At 50.3% G+C, this 24,747-nt stretch overlaps 1 protein-coding gene across 1 annotated transcript in view; it reads right to left on the bottom strand.

Annotated features, from left to right (window-relative positions):
• The window catches only part of KCNAB1 (potassium voltage-gated channel subfamily A regulatory beta subunit 1), a 59,018-nt gene that overhangs the window by 8,861 nt on the left and 25,410 nt on the right, over positions 1-24,747 (bottom strand). The window contains exons 2-8 of the mRNA XM_049775233.1: positions 22,700-22,743; positions 14,487-14,524; positions 13,357-13,436; positions 12,341-12,385; positions 10,591-10,635; positions 8,510-8,553; positions 2,152-2,238 (exon numbers count right to left, since the gene is read on the bottom strand). Coding sequence (XP_049631190.1) covers positions 2,152-2,238; positions 8,510-8,553; positions 10,591-10,635; positions 12,341-12,385; positions 13,357-13,436; positions 14,487-14,524; positions 22,700-22,743 — 383 coding nt within the window. The remainder of the gene's footprint in view (positions 1-2,151; positions 2,239-8,509; positions 8,554-10,590; positions 10,636-12,340; positions 12,386-13,356; positions 13,437-14,486; positions 14,525-22,699; positions 22,744-24,747) is intronic.

Consider the following 24,747-nt stretch of genomic DNA (forward strand, 5'->3'; position numbering starts at 1 on the left):
ACCCTATGGTGGAGAAGGAATGAATACCAAGTAGGAAGGGATCCAGTAATCCCATCACCAGATCACACTCTAGGGTGGAGTATGAATACTTATTGGGTAGAACCCAGTAATCTGATAGATAATAGTATCAAGTACTGTACCAAGTGGCCAACTTCAGTATCCATGATCATTTCTGAATAGATAAGCTAGAGAGACCATCAGGAAAGAAGCAAGAGGAACTAGAGCCAGGTGTAATGACCTATTCAGGATCCTCCATGCCCCAAACTAATCCACATTCTTCCACATGGTACATGGGACATTTTGTAAGACAAGTCAGATGATAAGATACAGCTCAAACATCCACAAAAATCACAAAAACACAAATCATACCAAGTCTCTGCTCAGAAACAGCACAAAAGTAGAAATCAATCATAAAGTAAATCATTAAAAATGATGAAATAGGGGGCCGGGTAGGTGGCGCTGGAGGTAAGGTGTCTGCCTTGCAAGCGCTAGCCAAGGAAGGACCGTGGTTCGATCCCCCGGCATCCCATATGGTCCCCCCCAAGCCAGGGGCGATTTCTGAGCACATAGCCAGGAGTAACCCCTGAGCGTCAACCGGGTGTGGCCCAAAAACCAAAAAAAAAAAAATGATGAAATAGGGGCCGGAGAGATAGCATGGAGGGTAAGGCGTTTGCCTTTCATGCAGAAGGTCATCGGTTCGAATCCCGGCGTCCCATATGGTTCCCCCCCCCCCCCCCCCGTGCCTGCCAGGAGCAATTTCTGAGCATGGAGCCAGGAATAACCCCTGAGCACTGCCGGGTGTGACCCAAAAATCACAAAAAAAAAAAAAATGATGAAATATCTAGAAACAAAACAACAGATTGTAAATAACATTTAGATCAAAGAAGAAATAAAAAATATCCTGAATCAAATGAGAATAAAAAACATACAACTGGAGCCAGAGAGGTGGTGCTAGAGGTGTCTGCCTTGCAATCGCTAGCCAAGGGAGGACCGAGGTTTGATCCCCCGGTGTCCCATGTGGTTCCCCCCAAGCCGGGGGCGATTTCTGAGCACTTAGCCAGAAGTAACCCCTGAGCATCAAATGGGTGTGCCCCCCCCCAAATAAAAGCATACAACTGTGGGCTAGAGCAAGAGTATAGCAAGAAGGGCATTTGTTTTGCAAGTTCCCGCCCTGAGTTCAATCCCCGGCATCCTATATGGTCCCCCCCCCCAAAAAAAAAAAAACAAGCAAAAGAAACAAAAAGAAAAATCATACTACTAGAGGGGTCTGAAAGGTAGCACAACAGGTAAGGCTCTTGCCTTGCACACAGACAACCTGGATTTAATCTCAACACCCCATATAATCCCCCAAGCACCTGAATATGGAGTATGGAGTCTGGAGTAGACCCTAGGCATCACCAGTGTGGCCCAAAGCCTAAACTAAATACAAACTACTAGAACCTGTGGGACACAGCATGAGCAGAACTAAGGGGGAAGTTCAGAGCTCTAAAAGCTCACACCATGATAAAGAAAAAGATCAAATCAACCTACATTTACAGAAAAACATGAGGGGCCGGGCGGTGGCGCTGAAGGTAAGGTGCCTGCCTTGCCTGCGCTAGCCTTGGACGGACCGCGGTTCGATCCCCCGGTGTCCCATATGGTCCCCCAAGCCAGGAGCAACTTCTGAGCACATAGCCAGGAGTAACCCCTGAGCGTTACCGGGTGTGGCCCAAAAACCCAAAAACAAAACAAAACAAAAAAAAACAGAAAAACATGATGATATACATTGAAAATCCCAAAAGACCCCACCCAAAAACTCTTAGACACAATAAACCATACATTAAGGTAGCAAGTTAAAAAATTAATAAATAACAATGTGGCGTAACTATATGTAAATAATGTGCTAGAAGAGAAAAAAATTTAAAGACAATCCTTGCAAAAATATCCAGCAACATCAAATACCTAAAATATACTTAACAAAGGAGATTGAAAGTCTCACCATAAGAAGAATGAATCATTGCTAAGAACAGGACACAGGAAATGGGACAGCATTGTCTGATCATGGGCTGGAAGAATCATGGTGCTCCAAGTGCCCTTCTAAAGTGCAGATTCAGTGCAACACCCTGAAAGTACTGAGGATTCTGCTGAAAGCACAAAGACTCACTCACTCACCTTCCATTGGAGTGTTGCCGTCTGGCCGGTTGGCAAACACCACGTCCACGTACTCGAGCTGCAGTCTCTGCAAGGAGCCCTTCAGCCCTGAGAGTGGAAAAGGGTCGAGTGATATGAGGTGTGTTCTCTGACATGCTTGCGTCCCCACAGGGACCCACCCTATGACCCAGCCCCTGCCCAGACACCGTGTGTGTGTGTGTGTGTGTGTGTGTGTGTGTGTGTGTGAGCCTGTGTGAGACACAGTCAGTGCTAAAGATAGGCCAAAGTCCCGTGGACCTCCAAGTCTGCGGCCGAAGTGCAGAGGGGTGAGACATGCTTGATCTTCCCCTGCATTTCCTCAGTAACTGTCCCTCCTTTTAATGAGGAGTGACTCCTGACTCTGCTCAAGAATTATGTGTAGTACCTGGTATTAGAACCAGATTTGGTGGGATGCAAGTGGTAGCACTGGGGCAGATGGGAAATGCCTGTGTCTGGCTCCTTTCCTCCTGCAAAGTGCATAGGCATGACACATTCTGCCACGGGCCATTGCAGGGTGAAGAGGAGGGATCAAGAGATGGCCAGAGCCATTACTGCAGGTGTCACACAGGAGCCCCTCAAATGAGGTCAGGCCTGCTGTTCCTGCCATGTACTGCCATTCACTCCCATCCTCGACTATTTCTGCCACCCCATCCTCTGGGAAGAAACAAAACATACATACATACATACATACATACATATATATATATATATATATATAAACGTCACTACAAGAGATGAAGATTTGAAAGTGGTGGGGCCGGTGAGGTGGCACTAGAGGTAAGGTGACTGCCTTGCAAGCACTAGCCAAGGAAGGACCGCGGTTCAATCCCCCGGCGTCCCATATGGTCCCCCCAAGCCAGGGGCAATTTCTGACTGCTTAGCCAGGAGTAACCCGAGCATCAAATGGGTGTGGCCCGAAAAACCAAAAAACAAAAACAAAAAAGATTTGAAAGTGGTAAAAGAAGAGTGTGAAAATTATTTCATTTAATTTGGTTTTGGGGCCACATCAGTGGTACCCAAAGGTAACTGGCTCTCCACTCAGGGATCACTCCTGGGGGAGCTCAGGGGACCATATGGGATGCTGGAAATGAACCTGCATTGGCCAGGTTCCAGGCAAATGTCCTCCCAGCTATACTACTGCTCTGGCCTGAGTGTGAGAGTTTAAATACAAACAAAACATTTAGTACAAGCACTAACTTCACAGCCCCAAGCATTGCAATGCGTTCCCATGAGAACTGACTTCACTCCTGCCCAGAGATCACCCCCTGACACAGAACAGATTCAAGCTATGATGTACAAGCTCAGCATCACCAGCACCAACCCTAGGGACAGGCAGCGCTGGGGAATTATTTTCTTTCATTTCCATGAGGCAGCGGTTCCTCATAAGTCTATTTAATTCCCCCGGAAGGCGAGCTTCTTCCTCTTCATTATAGACATAAAATTAATTGCATGCTAAATGAGGCTTGCGCACACCTGGACTTTGCTGATTTAAATTCACTGTTTCACTGTTCAAACAGGCTAACCGTCCAGCCACAGATTCCCTGGATGAAAACGGAGTGCCTGCGGAGTTCTGGAAACTTTGAGGCTTCTAGAAGCAGTATCTAGGGCAGCCCCGCCAGCAGAGTAGAGGGTCTAAGGCTGCTCCTGGAATTTATGGGATACTCAGTTTGGGAAGTAACTCCTAGGGATACCCTATAATGCCAGAGATCAAATCAGGGAGGATATGTACTAGGCCAGTGCTATCTCTGGCTCAAACACTGACTTTTTAAGGCGTTTGTCTTAAAAAGAATGACCCTTCGCTGGGGTCTGCAGACCCCCTCATCTCAGCAGGAACATGCCCACCAAGCTCTCATTCCACTGTTCCCTGACATCTTCAAATCTGGGCAGGCATCTGACAAGCTTGGTAACTGTGTTTGTTTTGGGACCACACTCATACTTCCAGTCCAGTGCTCAGGGACCCTGCAGTGTTCCAACCCACATCTCCCACATCAGTCTGTGATCCAGTCTCTTGAGCATCTCAGGTCTTGGGTTCCCTGCCTGCAAAGAAAGTTATCCTTTGATACAAGAGTCAGATTCATTCTCTCTGAATTTTGGGGAATAGGCAGAATAGGAATAGGTTGAGCCAAACTCCTACCAAGGGGTTCTTCTGCATCTGCTGAGATCCGAGAGGGCTTGTGTTTGTTGTGGCCTCCCAAGGGTACTCACTGCTTCTTTCAGCCAACTGGATCCTTGGTCCAAAGCAAGTGTCTGAGGATGTGGTGTTGCTCAGTCCCTGTGGTGCTGAGGATCCCAGGACCCGCAAATGTTGGGGCCTCTGGGGCTACACCTGGTGATGCTCAAGGGAGCAAGTGGTGCTGGAAACTAAGCTGGATTGGGCATCCTGACTGTTGTTCTGTCTCCTGACCCCGGGCCAATGTTGTGAGTCACATTACAACATTGGTGACTATCCGAAATGCAAGTAGATTTGGGTCCAATGAAACTTGCTGTGCGTCTGCCCAGAGATTGCCACCATCGTTGTTGGCACGAAAACTCTGATCTGCTTATTTCTCTGCAGTCCCAAGCACTGAGCATGGAGTGAACATGGCCCACCACTGAGTCTTAGCCAAGGTCTTGGTCATGAAAGGGCCTTTCAGGAGAAGATTTTCTAAATGGCAGTAAACTGAAGGCTCATTCTATGCTCAGGATCTCGCCTGGCCCATGCGTTCTGAGCTGTGTGTTTTCCTGGGTTTATGACAAATACAATAGCTGGTGATGAGGGGGAACACCTAGGCAGCGGCTGACATCACTAAATAAAAATAATACAATCACAACAATGTTTTAATCCTGGATCCTGAAGCAGCCACTGGGCAGGGAGAGGAGTCAGAGGTAGTGGTGGTGCCAGAGCTCAGGAGCACCAAGGTCTCAGGGTACCCTAGGGCCCCCCATACTGCCCCACCGCTGAACCCCTGTAAGACCTAGCTAAGTCTCAGTGGTGGAGAGGCCAGCGATGACAGGCACAGTCACCCGCTCCTGCACGACAGAAGAAACATGAACCACAGCTCAAGTGACCGTGGACACTGCAAAGGAGAGAGGACGTGGCAAGCCAGGCTGTAGAAACACTGCAGAGCCAGTCACAAGCACAGCTGCATGTCCGTCCGCAATTGTCCATTAGCTGAACCTTGTATGTAAGATGTATGGATCTTGTATGTAAGATTTTGTTTTGTTTTTGTTTGTTTGGTTTTTGGGTCACACTCGGCAGTGCTCAGGGGTTATTCCTGGCTCCACGCTCAGAAACCGCCTCGGGGGACCATATGGGATGCCGGGATTCGAACCATCGTCCTTCTCCATGCAAGGCAAATGCCTTACCGCTGTGCTATATCTCCAGCCCCGTATGTAAGATTTTGAAACAGTCGAAAGATACAGACAACTGGGGGCGGAGAGATAGCATGGGGGTAAGGTGTTTACCTTGCATGCAGAAGGACAGTGGTTTGAATCCCGGCATCCCATATGGCCCCCTGAGCCTGCCAGAAGCGATTTCTGAGCATAGAGTCAGGAGTAACCCCTGAGCGCTGCCGGGTGTGACGGAAGGAAGGAAGGAAGGAAGGAAGGAAGGAAGGAAGGAAGGAAGGAAGGAAGGAGGAAGGAAGGAAGGAAGGAAGGGGAAGGAAGGAAGGAAGGAAGGAAGGAAGGAAGGAAGGAAGGAAGGTAGGAAGGAAGGGGAAGGAAGGAAGGAGACATATATATAACTTCTACATCTGTAAATGTGTACGTACGTAATTATTTTTTTACCTTCCGTGATCAGGCTTTAAAATTCTGGATTCAGGAAATATCCCCCAGTGATAAATTATTTATCTAATAAATATTTTAAAATTTAAATTATTTCAAAATAGCTATTTTGTATTTCAAAACTCTTGTCTCTGTTGGTGTATAGGAAAGATTCCAACTTCCAAGTAGGGATGAAAGTCTACAAACCCCAAACTACCTCTCAGACTATGGTTGCAGAGGAAAGAAATTAACGTGGAGAAGAGAAGTTGAGAGAAAATATCTGACAGAGTAAACATCAAGGTGTACACAGGGTCCCTAGATAATAAAATCAAGATAAATAACTGCAGGGAAGAGCTGTTTAGAATGGAGCACTGGATTCCAGAAAAAGCAGCATATAATTATATAAGAAAGATCGAACCTGGTAGCAAGTTTATCGATAAGCACATAAAGGGTTTTCCTGCTTTTAGAAAATAATTTCACATTAAACTGAATTTTATTCCTGAGATTATGAAACCCCAGCCAGCACTGGGCCATTTGCATAAGGATAGACATTTGTATGTTTGTTTATAAAATTTTAGAAGGCAAAGGCAAAGGCACAAAGTGAGTATGAGTGAGTGTGCTCATAAAAGGTATCTGAACGGACAAAAAGCAAAGTGTAGCCATTATGAAGTGTGTCTGTTTCTGAGCCTCAGTGTAAGTGAGCAGAGGCATGCAGTGAAGCCCTGGAACTGAGGGGCTAGTTGGGAGGACACAGCAGGCTGTAGGACTGCATGGAGACAAGGACAGAGCCTGGACTGGACCTCATTAACCACACCCAATTAGAAGCTGTGCACTGAGAGGTCAATCTCCATTCTGGGACACTCATAGTCCACGAAATCCAATTCTTTCTGAAGAGGGAAAAGTCTGCTCCACGATCAGTCATGCATCGAAAGCTACAAAAGTTGAGGGCTTTTCGGAAATCCTTCCAAAAGGAGATCCATGTTGTGGGATACAGAGCTCCCTGCCACTCATTGCTTCTTGCTGGTATGAAATATTCACACCATGTACACATGCTAGAGAGAAATAACCACCACATCTGTCATCATCCCTCAACTGAGTTGATGGTTGAAACTGCTGGAGGCTTCAGGCTGCTGGATTTGCAGTTCCGAGCTCTGCACTGCCCTGTGCAAGTGACAGCACAAGATTCCACACCTCAGGTTATTTTCCAGGTGTTTTTTTTTTCCCCTGCTGCGATGTGGAAGTACCATGGCTCGTGGAAGTTTGATATCACCAGCTCACTGCAGCTGTCTTCCTAATAGTAACAGGGAAGGACCCCGACCTTCTCCCACAGGTTCCTGGACAAACACTGAAGCACATCATCATCTAAAGAAGAGAAGCCAGAGGAGCTCGACACAGGACAGAGGTGTGGAGCCCATTTGGAGGGCCCATAGCCCCCCATGTGACTGTAAGCAGCAGGATTTAGGATTGCTTTGAGCTGTCAGAAAGGTCGCTGGAGGGAAGGAGGGCTGAGTCATGGCCCCAAGATTTCTTCTTATGGTGATGAAACAATTTTAATGAGAAGCCAGTGAGAGCACAGTACAGAGGGCACTTGCCTTATATGCAGCCATCCTGGGTTTGATCCCCTGCATCCAGGGGTGATCCCTAGGTGCAGAGCCAGGAGTAACCCTTGAGCATCACCAGGAAGATCCCTGAGCACAGAGCCAGGAGGAAGCCTGAGCACTGCTGGGTGTGTCCCAAAGGTAAATCTTTTTTTTTTTTTTGATTTTTGGGCCACACCCATTTGAAGCTCAGGGGTTACTCCTGGCTATGCGCTCAGAAATCGCCCCTGGCTTGGGGGGACCATATGGGACGCTGGGGGATTGAACCGCGGTCCGTCCTACGCTAGCGCTTGCAAGGTAGACACCTTACCTCTAGCGCCACCTTCCCGGCCCCCCAAAGGTAAATCTTAAATGACAGTGATAATTTCCTACCTCTGGCCTTATCCTTGGAACCACCCACTGTACACTCAGAGTGGGTCTAACTCTGATCATTCTGTGATGTGCAAATTAGTCTTCACTACACACACCAAGTCACAAGCTGGAGAAACCGAGAAGGCATGATGGTACCACCAGCACATACATGCCTCGGGTGCCTCAGGTTCCCCCGCACCAAAATGTCCCGAGCCCAGGTTGGGAGCAAACCCTGGACCAATTGATCACTGGGTATGTCCCAAAGCCCCTCCAACAAATTAAATCTTTTGGTTTTTGTTTTTGGGTCACACTCAGAGGTGCTCAGGCGTTACTCCTGGCTCTGCGCTCAGAAATCTCTCCTGGCAGGCATGAGGGACCATATGGGATGCTGGGATTCAAACCACCGTCCATCCTGGATTGGCTGCTTGCAAGGCAAATGCCCTACCACTGTGCTATCTCTTCGGCCACCAAATTAAATCTTTTTTAAAAGCAACTTGGGAGCACCTTTTCTAGATTCTCAGCTATGGGAAGAATTCTAGAAATTTCTAGAGGTGAGAAGAGTTCTAGAAAATTCCTTCATCTCCTACATGGTCTCTGCTTCCCTCATACCCTGTGTATGGGGCTTCTCCCAGCCAGGAGGGACTCACCTTCAATGATGTGCTTTCTTGACAGCCCTCGCTCTGTCTCAGCCCTGCCGAAAGAGAGAGAGAGGGAGGGAGAGAGAGATGGCTGGGAGGGGCAATGAGGTTCTCCCCTACATCGCTCTTGCAAAAGTACAGAAGAATCACTGAGTTGAAATGATGCTAATTTTAGAGCCAGTTCTTGACAAACTCCGCCCCCGGGGGCAGGCACATGGTGCCCCTTCTCTCTGCAAAGCCCCAGGCAAGCGCACTGGTTTGGCTGGCCTCACTCTGGCACAGCTGCCTGGTCTCCACTCCTGCCAGCAACACATGGACGTGGAGATCGGCCCACATCTCCTGAACAGAACCACAATGTTGGGCATCCTGGCCTGCTATGGGCATTGTCCACATCTCAGAGCAAGACACATTTCAAACAAGCCTTGAAAGGATCTTGCTAAAGAAAGAGTAGCTGCCTTTCTTTCCAAATGGGCTGCATGCCTGAGTCTTCCTCAGCTGGGGGCTCCCTCAGCAGACAAATCTGGGTCAGGGCCAGCCGCCCACCCAAGCCACTAAGATCTGCAACATGAGCTGAGCAGGAGATGGGGACTCAGGCAGTGAACCCGGTTCTCAGCGTCACTTAGTGTCTCCGCATTCACCAGGCTAGGGAGGGGAGATGGCCCTTGCAGAAGGCCTGGCTCCTGCTTCTACCTGAAGAACAGGTGGGGCCCAAGCACTTCTTTAGAAGCATCCATGGCCAGACACACATCACAGGATGCTGTACCCACGGCTTTATTTTAAATAGAGAACAATGGGCATGAAAGTCTGAGTTCCAGCTTTCTGGCTCAAAAACAAAATAAAAATCAGCAATACAATGTGTGCCCAAGAACACCCACACATTTTAGGTTTCTGTTAGTTTGGCTTTTCACTTTAGTCTTTTATTTTGTTCTAAGCCAGGTACAGGCATTAGTAAAATAAAATCAACAAAACAGCCGGAGACAGTGCTTTGCATGGCGGAGCCCTGTAGCAGATCCTCAGAATTAGTTCCACAGGGTCCCTCAGCTTGGGCACTAGTGTGGGGGGCGGGTGTCAGGGAACCTAAAACCCAAAGAAGCACCACTGGTTTCACCAATTACATCCTGTTTTCTTTTAGCCATGGCTGTGTTGACATGTCCCATGGAAGATTCCTAACGACCTGCTCTTGACCTCACTGTCTTGGCACCAGGTGGCCAGTCAGTGGCAGTTGGTTTCATGGTGCTGGATGTGGAGCCCAGGTAGATGTCACGCACCCTGGCAAAGATTTCCCCACCATGCCCTCTCCTTGGGCCTGATGCACTTTGGTCTATTTTGGGAGAAGACCCCAGAAGGGTCACGTGCCGAGGACCCGAATCAGCCTTTGCAAGCTGGAAGGGGCCCTGCCCGCACCCTGGGAAGGCCACTCCTCAGCTGGGCAGCACGAATCCCTCTTCCTGCCTCTGCTCAGATCAGCACTCTGAGCCCGCCACGTGAGGCCAGGCGGGATATTTTTATCTTTGCATTCCCTGCAAATCTCTCTCTGCCTTTTGGCAGATTTGAGGAGCTTTTCTTCTGCTTATTTCCTTTCTCCCCCAAATTTGGACTCTATTTCAGAAACGGTTCTAAGTCTGGTATTTGAAATGCTCCATGTACGTGTGACTCAGAAACAAGTGACCACGTTTCTGCACCAAATTTCTCTTTGGGGTCAATTCTGCTAAAATCAGCTCCAAAAAGGTTTGCTCTTTCTCTAGGATGAGAAAAAACATTTTCTCTGAGCCAATCCATTTTAGGATAGTCAGTGGAAAATGGCTATTTGAAAGGTCAAAACCACAAACTCGGGGCCAGAGAGATAGCATGAAGGTAAGGCGTTTGCCTTTCATGCAGAAGGTCATTGGTTAGAATCCCAGCATCCCATATGGTCCCATGTGTCTGCCAGGAAAGATTGCTGAGCATAGAGCCAGGAGTAACCCCTGAGCTATGCAGGAGTGACCCAAAAACCAAAAAAAAAAAAAAAAAAAAAAAAAACAAAAAAAAAAAAACAACCCACAAACTTTTGGTTGGCTTTTGTGTCAAAGATGAGAAATCAAAGGACTTACTTGCCACCCCAGTACAGTTTGGTGGTTATGACCAGGCTGGACCTCCTGTATGTAAAAGAAACACAGAGAAAAAAATTTAAATTCGTGACAGTTTACTGCATCCTGACCTCATAGTCTTAGACCTCCAGAGGCCATCTCATGCTTCAGATTTTTGGTTTGAGGCCATTTTTGGTTTTGAGTCTTTGTTCTCAAGGCTTATCCTAGCTCTGTGTTCAGGAATCATTCCTGGTGGAGATCAGGGGACCCTATGCAGTGCTGGGAATTGAACCAGAGTCATTTGTGTGCAAGGCAAGGGCCTTTGCTACTGTTCTATGTCTCCAGCCCTTGCCTCACCTTTTAAATGCTGGGAGACTTGCAGAAACCAAGAACAGTTGGTGGGTGGGAGCCCAAAGTCAAATCAGATGAGAGGGAGTAGTGAGGGGAGTAGGGGCAATAAACAGGCCGGAAGGTGGTGTGTGGAGGGTTGAAGTGGGGGGTGAAGTGTGGGGGTTGAGTCATGGAGGAGTGAGGCGTGGGGGTTGAGGCACAGAGTGAGGCATGGAGGGATAAAACTAGAGGGTGAATGGCGGAGGGGTGAGGTGTGGAGAGAGGATGGAGGAGTGAGGCGTGGAGGGGTGTGGTATAAAAGAGGAGGGTGGAGGGGTGAGGCATATTGCCATGAGGTGGAGGCCCCTTTGTGAAGTTGGGAGCCTTCCAAGGGACTTGTGCCAGGCAGGAAGTGCCCCAGGCCAAGATGAAGTGGGGAGTGGCAGGAATGGTCCTGTAAGCTTATTAAACAGAAGGTCACTGTGGGAAGCTTACTCTGGGTCTGCTGCTGCCTGGGAGAGGAGCAGGGGTTCGGCTGCCACTGGGGGTGTCAAGGGCTCAGGCCACCATCCTCCCCAGCTGCCTGAGTCCATGGGCCCAGACAGAAACATACAGGGAAGAGTGGGGTTGGGTCTCAAGAAACACCACTGCTGTCCACCACGATCTACCCCCACTGGACAACTTGACTACAAGGACCAGGGTAGACACAGCAGCAGCCACATGCCTGGAAGGCTGTGGGTCATGGGAGTCAGTGGCACCTGGCCTGGGGGACATGGGCTTGAAGATCAGGAGCCTCCATCTGAGTCAGCCCCCTCACCCAAAACTCCTGAGCTCCAGCCACTTGGAAGAACAGCAGGACATAGGACTGGGGCACCACCCACCCACGGTGTGGGAGTCTGTCCAGGTCAGGCTCATGCAGGAATCCCCAGGGCATGTTGGCCATGTTGAGCCTGTCTTATCTTGTCATACATGAACAGCTTCGTGGAAATACAGGAATTGGGGCTCAGGGCAAAGCCTCAGGGAGTGTTTGGTTGGCTCAGCCCGGCTGGGACATCAGTGAGCCGTGCACTCCTGTCTGTCTTATTGGTGGTTGGTTTTGATTTTGGGGGCACACCTAGTGGTGCTCAGGGAGGACTCCTATCTCTGTGCTCAGGGATTACTCCTGGTGGTACTCGGGAGACTTTGTGCAGAGCTAGGGATCAAACCAGAGTGGGCTGTGGGCAAGGCCAGTAACTTGTTTCCTGTTCTGTACCTTGTGACTGTAACCTCTGAGCATCCTTAGAACCACCTTCAGCCACCACTAGCCTCTTTCCTCCTCTACTTCTTCCTCCTCCTCAACCCCTTCCCTTTTCTCTCCCTCCTGCTCCCATTACACCTGACTTGATTTCCCTTTCCTGCTGCAGAGTCTCAAAAAACAAACCAACCAGGGGTGTGGGAACATTACCTCCAGCCTTTCTTCTTGATGATGCTTCCCAGGATCACCTCGGCCCTGGGGGGGGACGGACGGACAGAGAGAGGCTTAGAGGCTAAGATACCCTGCACAGTCCTCTGCCCCACTCTAAGGAAGCATCGAGCACAGACACTAGAGTTCTCCTGTCTGTCTGCAGCCCTGCCAGTTCCAAGTGGACCCCACACTGCCCAGTAGGAAACAGGGTCCTGAGGCAGGACTGCGTGGGGTTGTAGGCATCCAACTGGTACCTACTGGCCAGCAGGACTGTCCCTCCTGTCCCAACAGTTATCAGGGGATTCCTGGATAGCTTAAGGCTGAGTCACAGGTCCGTGTTATCACCACCTCCCTGTGCCCCAGGGAACTCTGAGCTCAGGGAAATGGGAACCCCTGGGGTTGAGCAGTTGGCACTGTGGCCTGCCCAGGATAAGTTCAGCTGTAAGTTGTGGGGGGCATTTTACAGCACCCAAAGTACCCCCCAAACATACACACACCACCATACACACTTCCCACCACCCCCAGTCCCAACCTTGCTTTCTGGCTGCTGAAGGGTAGGGTCAGCCCTTCCACAATGTGAGAGACAAAGAGCAGGGATGAGTCCTCCTTTCTACTCTGGACCAGATCCAGAGACCACCCCCCCATTCTGTTCCAGAACCCCTCCCCAAGTCCCTCGGAGGTTGTGACAGAGCAGAAGGTCTCGGCCAAGCAACCCCCATATCCCCTCAGGCTTCTCCCCACTTCATCTCCAAAACTTTCATGTCAGAAAGTTGGGGGCTGACAGCCCTCGCAGAGGACACAAATGCCTTGCCCTTCCCAGGGACCCGGGTTCACTTGGGTGAGGAGCAGAGCTGCTTCTAGGGGTATTCCAGGGAGTGGCCGCAGGGTCTTCTTGCTCGCCCCTCAGCCCAGATCTTCCACACCCCTCGCAGGGCCCCACGGGCTGCCCCTGCTCTGCTCTGCTCTGCTCACAGCCAGCCACCCGCTGCCCAGATACCCGGGGCCTGGATGCTCACTTCCCTGCGGCGTACACCTCTGCCGTATCAAAGAGGTTGACCCCACTCTCGTAGGCGATGGTCATCAGCCGCTCGGCCACCTGCAAGGAAACCAGATCAATGCTATGGTGGTGGGATGCAGTGCCAAGTGCACTGGCAGGTGTGACCCCCTCAGCCGGCAGCATCACAGCTCTCGGCACTGCCACCTAATACTCCCAGGGTAAAAAGAAAATACAAAAACTCGCAGGCTGGAAAGAGGCAGGGCACTTGCTTTGCATGCAACTGACCCCAGTTCAATCTCTAGCACCCATATGTCCCCTGAGTCCCCTGGGAGGAAGCCATCATCGAAAAGCAAGAAGAAAGCCTTGAGCACAAAGATGGGAGTGAGCCCTTGAGCACTGTTGGGTGTTGCCCCACAACAGTATAATGGCCTCCTCCAGTATCCACTTGGCCTTTCTGACAAGTTGCAAGAACTGAAGTTCAAGTCCGGGTCATCCTGGGCCAGAGCAGCAGGCTGGAGACCCAAGGCTGGAGAGACATTCTTGCTCCTTCTCTGAGGGCTGAGCCCCCTTCTCTGTGGCCGGAAGCCCTCAGAGGTCCCTCCATCCCGAGGCTGGGCCTCACCCTAGTGGCAGCTCACAGTTGCTGCTCCTCCACAAACCTGACCCCCATCCTGACACCCCGCAGTCCCAGCCAGCAGACATGTTCTCAGCCACATCTCCCCACCACAATGTGACCCCCTCCCTGGAGCTGAAGGGCCTTGGCTCCCCCAACCCTGTGTCCATGGAGCCACAGAGGGGCCATTAGGGAGGCAGGTAGGTCCAGCCATGCTTCCCCCTCCTCCAGCCACTGTTAGCCACAGGGGTGCCTACGGTCAGGAGGTGAGGTCAGACCCCAGAGCCCCCAATATGTTCTCACACAGTCCCTTTGACCTTGGGGTGGGATATGGGATGGAATGGACTGGGCACAGACAAAAGGATGGGCACAGTCTTGTTTCTTGGGGCACTGATATCTTTTCCCTTTTCAGAGCCTGCTAGGAGGGCATAAGCTGTGAAAAGCCAGAAGCTCCCCATTTTCCAGGTGACAGGCCCTCTGGAAAGGGCCAGGCCCTGAAAAGCTCCCCCTCCATCCAGACCTCGAATGCTGCTCACCTCATCTGAGATCTGGCCTCCGAATGTCACCCATGTCCCTGCAGGAGAAGAAACAGGACGTCAGCTGAACCCTGACCTGCCAGGCCAACGCTTCCCCAAGGGAGAGAGGAGGGCACAGAGAGGACCCCTCTGGGAGATACTTTCAGGTCATGGGAAACTAGGCTGGTTCTTCCCTGTTCACAAGCTCAAACCAGTCCTTCCTCATGATAAGGACCCAAGTCCTTCTGGCCACTCTTTGGCCGGGAAGACTGGAATGAGCAGATGACATTCAGGAACATTTTCCTCCCAACCTTTCAGCTTCTCCTGACACAAGGCTCAGCCACAACCTATATCTCTGCAGCCAGGTCCCCACCCCCCTACCTTTCCAGCATGTGTCAGGGCTGGTGACAACTCCACGAACTCATTTTCCGACTGTGGAATCAGGAAAGAAGAACTGGCCTAGTCAGCTACTAAACATGCAGCACAGCAAGAACTGCAAGACAGGCGCTGGAGACACAGCACAGCAGGGAGGCTGGCCTGGTTCCCTCCCTCCATTCCATACCAAGCACCACCAGGAGGGATCCCTGAGTGCAGACCAGGAGTGACCCCTGAGCGCTGTCTGATATGGCCCAAATATAAAACAAAGAAAAAGAGCACAGCATGGGGCATTTTTATATTCTTCTTCGAGATGGGCACAAAGAGCGTTTGTATAGAAAACAGCTCTGCATGGCACTGGGATCAAACCAGCTGCACCAACACACATATGACAGATTCTCTGGCCCTGAGAGACCAGGGTATCCCTGAAAAGCAAGTGAGGGCCTGATGGGCAGGCAGTGCCTCTGGAATGCTGCAGCAGGGATGGGGTCCAGGCATACGAGGTTTCTGCCACTGTAACTACCCAGACACACAAGAGACCCAGAAGCCACCCTCTCTCACTAGGAACAACTGAGCACTGCCAACTGGAGTCACTGGCAATGCTTTGAGAAGCTGAAAGGGGAAAAGGATAGAAAGGGGGGATGGAGGGAAGAAAAGTCCTGTCTGGGAGTAACTCTGCTCCAAATCCCTGGGAACCCCGGGGGAGTGAGAGAGGGGGTGCCCACCATTCCTGTCCTCTCACACCAAGGAGCACTTCGGGCTAAAATGCTTAACCGGGACAAACCTGGACTCAGTAATTACCACCCTGGATATCTTTCTGTTGTGCGTGATATAGGGTTGCAGTGTAGGGTGGGGGTGTGGACAAGCACTGGCCCCACTGAGCGGTGCTGGCCAAGGACTGGTCTCCTCCTGGTCCTCAAACTCCTGTGCCTCAGGGGCTTCCTCCAGACATCACCAGGGCATGTGCACAAGGGCTCCCTGACTCCACTCCTCTGACCAAACAGCCTTTGGAAAATTCATTCGTTAAGGAACAACTTGGTGAATAGAGACTAGAAATAGAAGCCAATGCCCTACATCACAGCCGCTTTCCAGAAATGGAAACAGAAGCTTGATCTGATCTGCTGCCCTGTGCTAGCTGCTGGGGAGCCACAGAACTATGGAAAAAAGCTGGTGTGGCTGTATAATTCTGTGGTTCTGGTATGGTTGCTTGGTTCTGGTGTGATTCTGGTGTGGTTCTGTGGTTCAGTATGACTGTGTGATTCAGCATGGCTGTGTGGTTCTGGTTTGGCTCCATCGTCCTGTCATGGCTGTTGGCTCCTCTTCTTGGCTTTAGGTCTGGACAATGCAGGCACAAGCAGCAGTTGAGGGTCTTGAGCATACAGCCTGCTTTGCACCCTCTCTTGCCCAGAGAGTCCACCCCTGGGGGCCTCTCTGTTGTACAGAACCACTCAGCAGAGCAGGATGGCATCACGCCTGCAGGTCTTAGAGGACTGAAACTACCATGAAGCCAAACAAAGGGTCTGGAGCAGCTGAGGGCATGAGATTTTTCAGAGAGGTTCTCCAGAAGGTTTGGTGAAATGCACAGATTTCCAGGTGATGCTGCAAGAATTGTGACTGTCCACCATGGACTACAGAGGGGTCCTCTGAGCCCTGGTCTGTGGGTGTCATGGAGCAACCATCTTTGGGGCCCATGCTGCCCTCCAGCTGTCTCTGCCTGCTCAGGATGGGTTTGCATTGAAGATGCTGCAGTCATTAGGGCAGAGCTGCTCCGAACTGTTCTGTTCTGTCAATCTCTTTCATAAACTTTAGAGGAGTGTGTAGGAGTGTAGTGGGGGCTAGGGGCATGGAGCTTTTGGGGAGCAGTTCTGTGCTTGAGTAAAGCACAAGGGGGAGCTGTGAGAAGAGTACCAGAGCATCCCAGCCCTGTCAATCCCCTCAAACATGACCCAAGCCCCACATTGAGCCCAGCCACTGTGGGGCCAAGGACCTGCACTCCCTGGGTTGGCTGCGGTGTCTCAAAGGGGCAATTTAGCTCCTGTTTTGCTTTAAATGCCCAAATGCTCTTAGGTTGATCAGTCTTTCTGGCATGTCTTAATTCTCTTAGCTACACAATTTAAATGGATATCCTATTTTTATTTTTTATTTATTTTTTGTGTGTTTTTGGGGTCACACCCGGCAATCCTCAGGGGAAACTCCTGGCTCCATGCTCAGAAATTGCTCCTGACAGGCACGGGGGACCATATGGGAAGCTAGATTCGAACTGATGACCTTCTGCATGAAAAGCAAACACCTTACCTCCATGCTATCTCTCCAACCCCAGGATATCCTATTTTTTTTTTTTTTTTTTTTGTGGTTTTTGGGTCACACCTGGCAGTGCTCAGGGGTTACTCCTGGCTCCATGCTCAGAAATTGCTCCTGGCAGGCACGGGGGACCATATGGGACGCTGGGATTCGAACCGATGACCTCTTGCATGAAAGGCAAACGCCTTACCTCCATGCTATCTCTCCAGCCCCAGGATATCCTATTTTTAATATAAGCAGAAGCATTCATTTAAAAGGCTCTGTGAACACCCACATGCATCACCACACTTAGCACAATAGCCAAGATACAGGAACAAATGTCCAATGAGAGACAAAAAAGATCAGGAAGTTATACGTGTCCAGTGGAACACTGCTGCTCGAGGAAAGGACATGATCATGCGACCTGCTGTGACACAGATGGAACAAGAGATCATGCCGAATGAAGGCCTTCAGGACAGGGACAGACACAGAAGGAACTTAGAGATACACAGGGAGCAACAAAAGACCAAAGGCCAGAGAACTGGAAAACTGAACCACATACCTGAGTTTAGGGGAGAAGGTTTGGCAGGGAGTGAAAGGGCCCTTCAGGGAGGGTGTGGGTACACAGATGATGGGTGTGGTGTTGGCATTATGAGCACAGAAAACTATAACTAACTGTGATGTAAGTGCTGTAAGTCACACAACCTCAATAAATAATACTTAAAAAAAATCTTTTGGGGGCCGGGCGGTGGCGCTAAAGGTAAGGTGCCTGCCTTGCCTGCGCTAGCCTTGGACGGACCGCGGTTCGATCCCCCGGTGTCCCATATGGTCCCCCAAGCCAGGAGCAACTTCTGAGTGCATAGCCAGGAGTAACCCCTGAGCGTTACCGGGTGTGGCCCAAAAACCAAAAAAAAAAAATCTTTTGGGGGGCCCGAAAGATAGCATGGAGGTAGGGCATTTGCTTTGCATGCAGGACAGTGGTTCAAATCCCAGCATCCCATATGGTCCCGAGAGCCTGCCAGGGGAGACTGCTGGGTGTAGAGCCAAGAGTAACCCCTGAGTGATCCAAAAACCAAAACAAAAAATCTTCTTTTTGGGTCCAGAGTGGGGAGGGTTCTTGCCTTGCATGCAGTCAACCGGAGTTTAATTCCCGGCACCCCATAGAGTCCCCGAGTCATGCCAGGAGTGATCCCTGAATGTCAGAGTCAGGAGTTACCCCTGAGTACCACCAGGTATGGCCTCAAACCCAAACAATGATCCCTATTACTTAATTGGGAAAAGCATTTAGGCACAAATGCCTACTCCTCAGAGCCTGTGACAGTGGTAACCAGGTGACCTACATGCCGGTAGGTCTGGGAACACTGAGCAACACTGAATGACCTGGTTTAAGCTGCTATTGTTCTGTCATGCCCATGTGTACACATATGAGCTATTTTTCAGCGTAGTTTCAATTTGTGGGGTTTTATTAGGGGGAAGGAGCACATCCAATGATGCTCAGGGTTTATTCTTGTCTCTGTGCTCAGGGATCACTCCTGGAGGTGCTGGGGATCATATGGAGTGTTGCCCCATTGTTGGGTTCTGTTTACTTCTTTGTTGGTTGTTTGTGTATGCGCAAAGAGCTCCCAGAATGAGAAATTGATTCCCATCCTCTTGTCCCCTTTTGGGGGGAGATCTTGATAATATTTATCCACAGCAAATAATCCATACAGACAGGAGGGTTAAGGGATTAAAGTTTGGGTGAAGAGAGTCCTTTGTCAGCCTACTGCTAGCTCCAAAACACACCTTAAGCCAGCCAGCCAACTCTGGCAAAAGACCCTGAACACCTTACTCCCAAACTATTTATTCCATTTTCAACAGCGGCCCCATCTGGAAGGTCAAGGTGGGACAACAGGCAAAGAATAATCTTAGGGAAATATTTTCATATACAACATGGAGTACCAGGGATCCAGCCCAGGTAGGCCCCATGTAGGGAAAGCGACCTCCCCACTGTACTATCATTCAGGCCCATTGGCATCATTTCTGGGCACTAGGAGCCAACCTGCCCACGGGAGCCTCAGCCCAAGAAAGTCTGGAGAACACAGAGGCTCAGAGAGGCTCAGAAATCAACCTCAGAGCCAAGTCAGAATTGACCCGATATGGGTCAGGGTACTCAGGATGCTTCTTCAACAATTTTACACATTTCTTAGGATTGAAAGTCCTACTTGGGGGTAGTAGTACAGTGAGTGGGGCACCTGCCTTTCACACAGCAGTTCCTGGTTCAATCCCCACTAGCAGGGATCCCTGAGTAGGCACAGAGCCAGGAGTAAGCCATGAACACAGGAAGGTATGTCAACCAAAGCCACACCCCCTACCACAAACAAAGAGAATTTCAGGAGGAAAGTCCTACTTTATTCCCAGGACATCATCACATAAATGTTCCACTTCATTTCTGGACACCCCCCCTCAATGCAATGAGCTAGGGACACAGAAATCTGAGAGCCAATGCAAACCTTCTCCACATGTTCTCCCCGGAAAGCAAGTCCACCCCCACATTTCTCTTTGTGCAGGAATGTGTACATGTGTTCCTCAGCGGTCAGGGAAATGAGGAAATGCATTTGCATTTCCTGGTGAAGCCAAGAAGCTTTCTTTAATGCAGAGAAGATTAAATCCAAAGCATCCAGGGAAAAGGAGGGAAACTATTTGACTCTAGCGCTTGGAAATCCTCCTGGGCTGAGCTCTGCCACAACTGCGTTAAATACCACTGATGAAAAAAAGATTCTCTAACCGCTTGACTAAGCAGCTTTGGAAATGTAGGGAAATAAAGATGAGGGGATATAAGCAGATGATACAGTATAATCCACTGACTAAAAGGGTCCCCAATCCTCATGCGCACCAGCTCCCCTACTTCCGGGCTTTCTCAATAGAGTGAGGATTTGACATAGCTGACCCAGCCTCTGCCTCATAGGCTCCTAGTGTCAACAATTGCAACCTTCTAAACCCATATAATGTCCTGGGCTGCAATGATAATACAGGGGTTAAGGTATTTGGTTTGCATGCGGCCAACTGCTTTAATCCCTAGTACACATTGCCCCATCAGAAGAGATCCCGGAGCACAGAGCCAGGAGTCAGCTCTGAGTAAAGATGGTAGCCCCGAAACAACAACTAGTGTTAACTAGGTGCTCCAAATATTTCTAGAGTAAAAGTGTTTTTAAAGGAATCATCACTAGACGCAAGCATCCGTCCAAGAGAAAGGGCACTTTCCCAGCACATGACTTACCAGAGTAAGTAGCCCCATCAGGAGTAATCCCTGAGCACGAAGTCAGGAGTGAGCCCTGAGTACAGCTGGGTATAGCCCTATTCACCCTTAAGAATAACTTTTTGAGGGGCCCAAAGAGATAGCACAGTGGTGTTTGCCTTGCAAGCAGCCGATCCAGGACCTAAGGTGGTTGGTTCGAATCCCGGTGTCCCATATGGTCCCCTGTGCCTGCCAGGAGCTATTTCTGAGCAGACAGCCAGGAGTAACCCCTGAGCACTGCTGGGTGTGGCCCAAAAACCAAAAAAAAAAAAAAAAAGAATAACTTTTTGAGTAAGAGGGAAAGGGATAGACATAGAATGATCACACTCATTTGTGAGATATTAAAAACAAAGAGATTGGGCAAATCAGTAGGACAAAGCAAAGCAGTAGGGCATTTGCCTTGTATGCTGTTGACCCGGACAGACCCAGGTTCAATCCTCGGCATCCCATATGATCCCAAGTCTGCCAGGAGCAATTTCTGAGTGCAGAGCCAGGAGTAACCCGAGTGCTGCCAGGTGTGGCCCAAAAAGCAAAAATAAATAAATAAATAAATAAATACAAAGATATTAAACACAAAGATAGTATGGTAATAATTCCCAAAGACAATAAAAATGAGGGCCATGAGGATCAGTCCATAGTAGGAAAAGATAGAGTGAAATTAGGCAGGGAATGGAGCACTATGACATTGATAGAGGGAAGTGATCATTCTAAGAACTGGGTGCTGAAGAGACAGAAAGAGAAATGCACGATGGCCCTTCAGTAACAACACTGCAAATATCTGCAGGATGCAGAGCACCCGGGAGATGAAGGAGCATTTTGGCATTCAGTGTTCTTAGGCAGATTCAGGGCCGTGCACAGGGAGCTGGAGTGCTGTGGGGATTCCTTGGTGCCATGCAAGATTGATTCTTTACAGATGTCAGCACCAGAACAGCTGGTGACACCCAGCCTCTACCACGACCCCTCCAGGATGGACCATCCACAAAGTCTGACATGAGCCTCCACTGCTGCATCACTTCTCCTTTGATTGCAAGGCAATTCTGGAACATTCTCAGAGACCAAGTGAATTCAGTCCTGGGGCTCTATGCCCTCTTTGAATCTGCTTCAGTGATTCAGGTCTTCCTCAGGTGTCTGGTTTCAGTACTTGAGGCTGGGAAACCCTCTGAGCAGAGATGGGTTCAGGTTGGGGCTCAAACTCAGCGGTGTCATCCTCCCCTGCTTGCAGCAGGTGGATCGTCCCAGAGTCCCTGTATCCCCAAGGCTGCGGCTGCCATTTCCAAACCCTATGAGTGACACTAGGTTCATGCTGAAACAGGCTCTATTGAGCCACTGGGGGACACACTGGGCCTCGAGTCCTCTGCCTCCCCCATCTGCCCTAACAGGCCTCATGCAATTGCCCACTCCCTTTCCATCTCCTCCCACCATCAGAGCCATCAGATGCTACTTCTGAGTCCAGCTGCATCTCTTGGCATGTGAGTGTACAGGCAGTATCTGAGATGGATGTGAGTGGACAGACAGCACCCAGGAGGTAGTTGGTTGCCAGAAAACCAACCACAGGCTGCAGGACACCTGTCAGCCACCCCAGACTGGACAGAACCGAGGTGCCCTCCAAGTGCCCCTTATGGCCCAAGCCTCCAGAAAACACTGACTAGGTGCTATCCGCAGGTGCCCCACATTGAGGTGTGTTGATATCACTCCTAACCCCTAGCCCCACTGTGTCCCCTCAGAGCTCCTGAGCTCCACAGAGCCTAAGGGCGTCCGTCAAGATTCCTCATGACTATCACTCTATTCCTGTCACCAGAAGCCCTAGGTGATGGGATTACCCAATACCATCACAGCCCTCAGAATGTGCTGGGGTCTGGGATGCCTGCCTCATTTCATTCCCCATTTGACACCCCTCTGCATCAGAACTGACTCTTCTGGTCTGACAGCTGAAGTGTGAGTGACCCAGACACAGTGCCAGTCCACACACACTACTGTCTCCAATGGACTGACATGCATGGAAAAGGATCCATCACTAGTCCCTCTCCACACTGTGCCCATAAGAATCAAGATCAGCAATGGAGCCTTTCCCTACAGACAAGAGAACCTTCAGCAAAGGGAAGCAGTGAGGAGACACTCTAGGTGGGAGAGTCTAAGTGTGAAGGCCCCACAGCTGTCAGGGCTGAACCTGGATCCTGTACCCTTCCCAGGGACTAGGGGGCACTCCCAGGAAGCCAAGGCCAGCGTAGTGGCCATAATCATGCAGTGTCACACCACACCAGCCCCCACACCCTGCTGTCCCCACACCCACTGCATGAATACTCACCAAGACCCAAGCAAGAAACTCTGAGCCCCGATTTGCCGAGATTCCTGCAACAAAAACAGAGTGACACAGGTCAGTGTTTGCTGCTGTCACCAGGCCACAGACCTAGCCTGGCCAAGCTACCCTACCCATCCCAGAAGATTACACAGGACCAGCTCAATCAGCAACCCCAAATGGTCCTCAAGACTGATGTACCCCGAAGTGCTTCCTGTTCTCTCTCCTGAAAACTGACTTCTATGCTCAGATGCAATAGAGTAAAGCACTCACCACAGCCTGACACATGGGAACAAGGGTTCAGTCTCTCACATAGAGATAATTTCACACACATGACACCATCTCACAGAGTGTGACATGAGGGAGACACAATCTCACAGTCACACACAGGACACAGTGTCACAGTTAGATACATGGGGACATAATCTCACAGACTCATACATGGAACTCATTCTCAAAGTCTGACAAACTGGAAAGTCTCAAGGAGTCTAACACACAGGGAGAGTCTCACAGTGTCTCACACACGAGACAGGTCACAGGTAGTTGTTGGCTGAGTAACTGACAGCGATAGCCTGACTGTGAGACCATCATTATCAAAGACAGGTTTGTGGTCCCAAGCAGACACTGCACCATGGCTAGTTCCAAGTTGGCCTGTGATAGGCTGACCAGTGCCCGGGTCAGAGAGTTCTTAGGGCTTATTTCTTTTCCGTCATCACCTTTGGCCACCCCTGTGTTTCCAGGACAAAAAAAAACCTGTTCCACTGGTGCTGACCAGTCCCTGAAAATCATGCCAAGTCCCACCAGCAGCTGCCCATGGGGATGAGGATAAGGTATTTGGGGCTTGCAGGGCTAAGCGTGGGTCACTGAGGGCTGCGTCCCTGGTGGGGATACACCCTGCCCTCCACAGCACATGTTCCAGTAACAACCCAGGCCAAACAGTGGTGGCATCCAGCAGCAAGTCCCTGGTTTTCCTCTGAACTGGTGCTCAAGCTTTTGCTTCTGTCTCTTCCCTGCTCACTGCTCCTGCCCGCTAGGTGCCAGCAGCCTCCACTATGAATCCCAGAGCATTGTCCCGAGGTTGCCCTTCCAGGTGCAGCTCCAAGTCTGCCTCCCCTGTTTGAGACCCCTGGCTTGCTACTTCAAGTCTGACAGAGGGCTGAAGCCCCACACCTGGACAGTCCCACATCAGAGAGTCTGGGTAGGTAACCAGCAGTTGTAACCCTCTCACGAAATTCTCTGCACAAGAACCTGTTCCTTCAGCAGTTTCTCGTACTTGAATAAAAGATTGGGCACCTTAGGCCTGGAGCAATAGTACAGCGGTAGGAAGTTAGCCTTGCACGTGTCTGACCCAGGAAAGACACAGGTTAGATCCCTGGCATCCCATATGGTTCCCTGAGCCTGCCAGGAGTGATTTCTGAGCACAGAGCCAAAAGTAACCCGAGTGCCACAGGATGTGGCCCAAGCCCCCCCCCAAAAAAAAAAAGATTGGGCGCCTCAAGCCCAAGCATAAGAGAAAATTAGGAAAGACGGGCAGGAAATGACTAAGAGGTAGTCCATGCACCTGGCATGGGGCAGGGCTTTCTCACCCAAGTTCCCCATGTGCTCCCCACCCCAGCCCATAGAATGTAGAGAGAAGCACAGCGGGGGCGTCTTTCCATGAATCCTGGGAGCACCTGGGCTTGGGGGAGCGGGGGGGGGGGGGGAGGGAAGGGCTGTCTCCACTGATTTGAGTAACAATGTGGGTGCCAGGGAGATAGGGTGTGCTTTCCTGCCGTGGAACATTTCCCCACCATGCTGAGAACAGCAGGAACCTGCTTGCAGTGCTGGAAAGGAACAGATTTTCTCTTCTGACAGACTCAGCAAGGCCAAGCTGGGTCATGCATGGGGCAGCAGGAGACCGTAGGCACAAGCTCTGCCAGCCTCGTGATGTGGCCAGGAAAGCTACTGTCCCACCACTGTGCAGGCTGGAAGATCAAGTGTGAGGAAGAAGTTGGATAGTCAGGAAAAAAAAAATCAAACTGTGAGGCTGCAGGTGCTATATGCAGCCATTTCTTCAA

This window comes from Suncus etruscus, chromosome 6, assembly GCF_024139225.1.
Source record: "Suncus etruscus isolate mSunEtr1 chromosome 6, mSunEtr1.pri.cur, whole genome shotgun sequence".
In the NCBI taxonomy this organism is placed as follows: Eukaryota; Metazoa; Chordata; class Mammalia; order Eulipotyphla; family Soricidae; genus Suncus; species Suncus etruscus.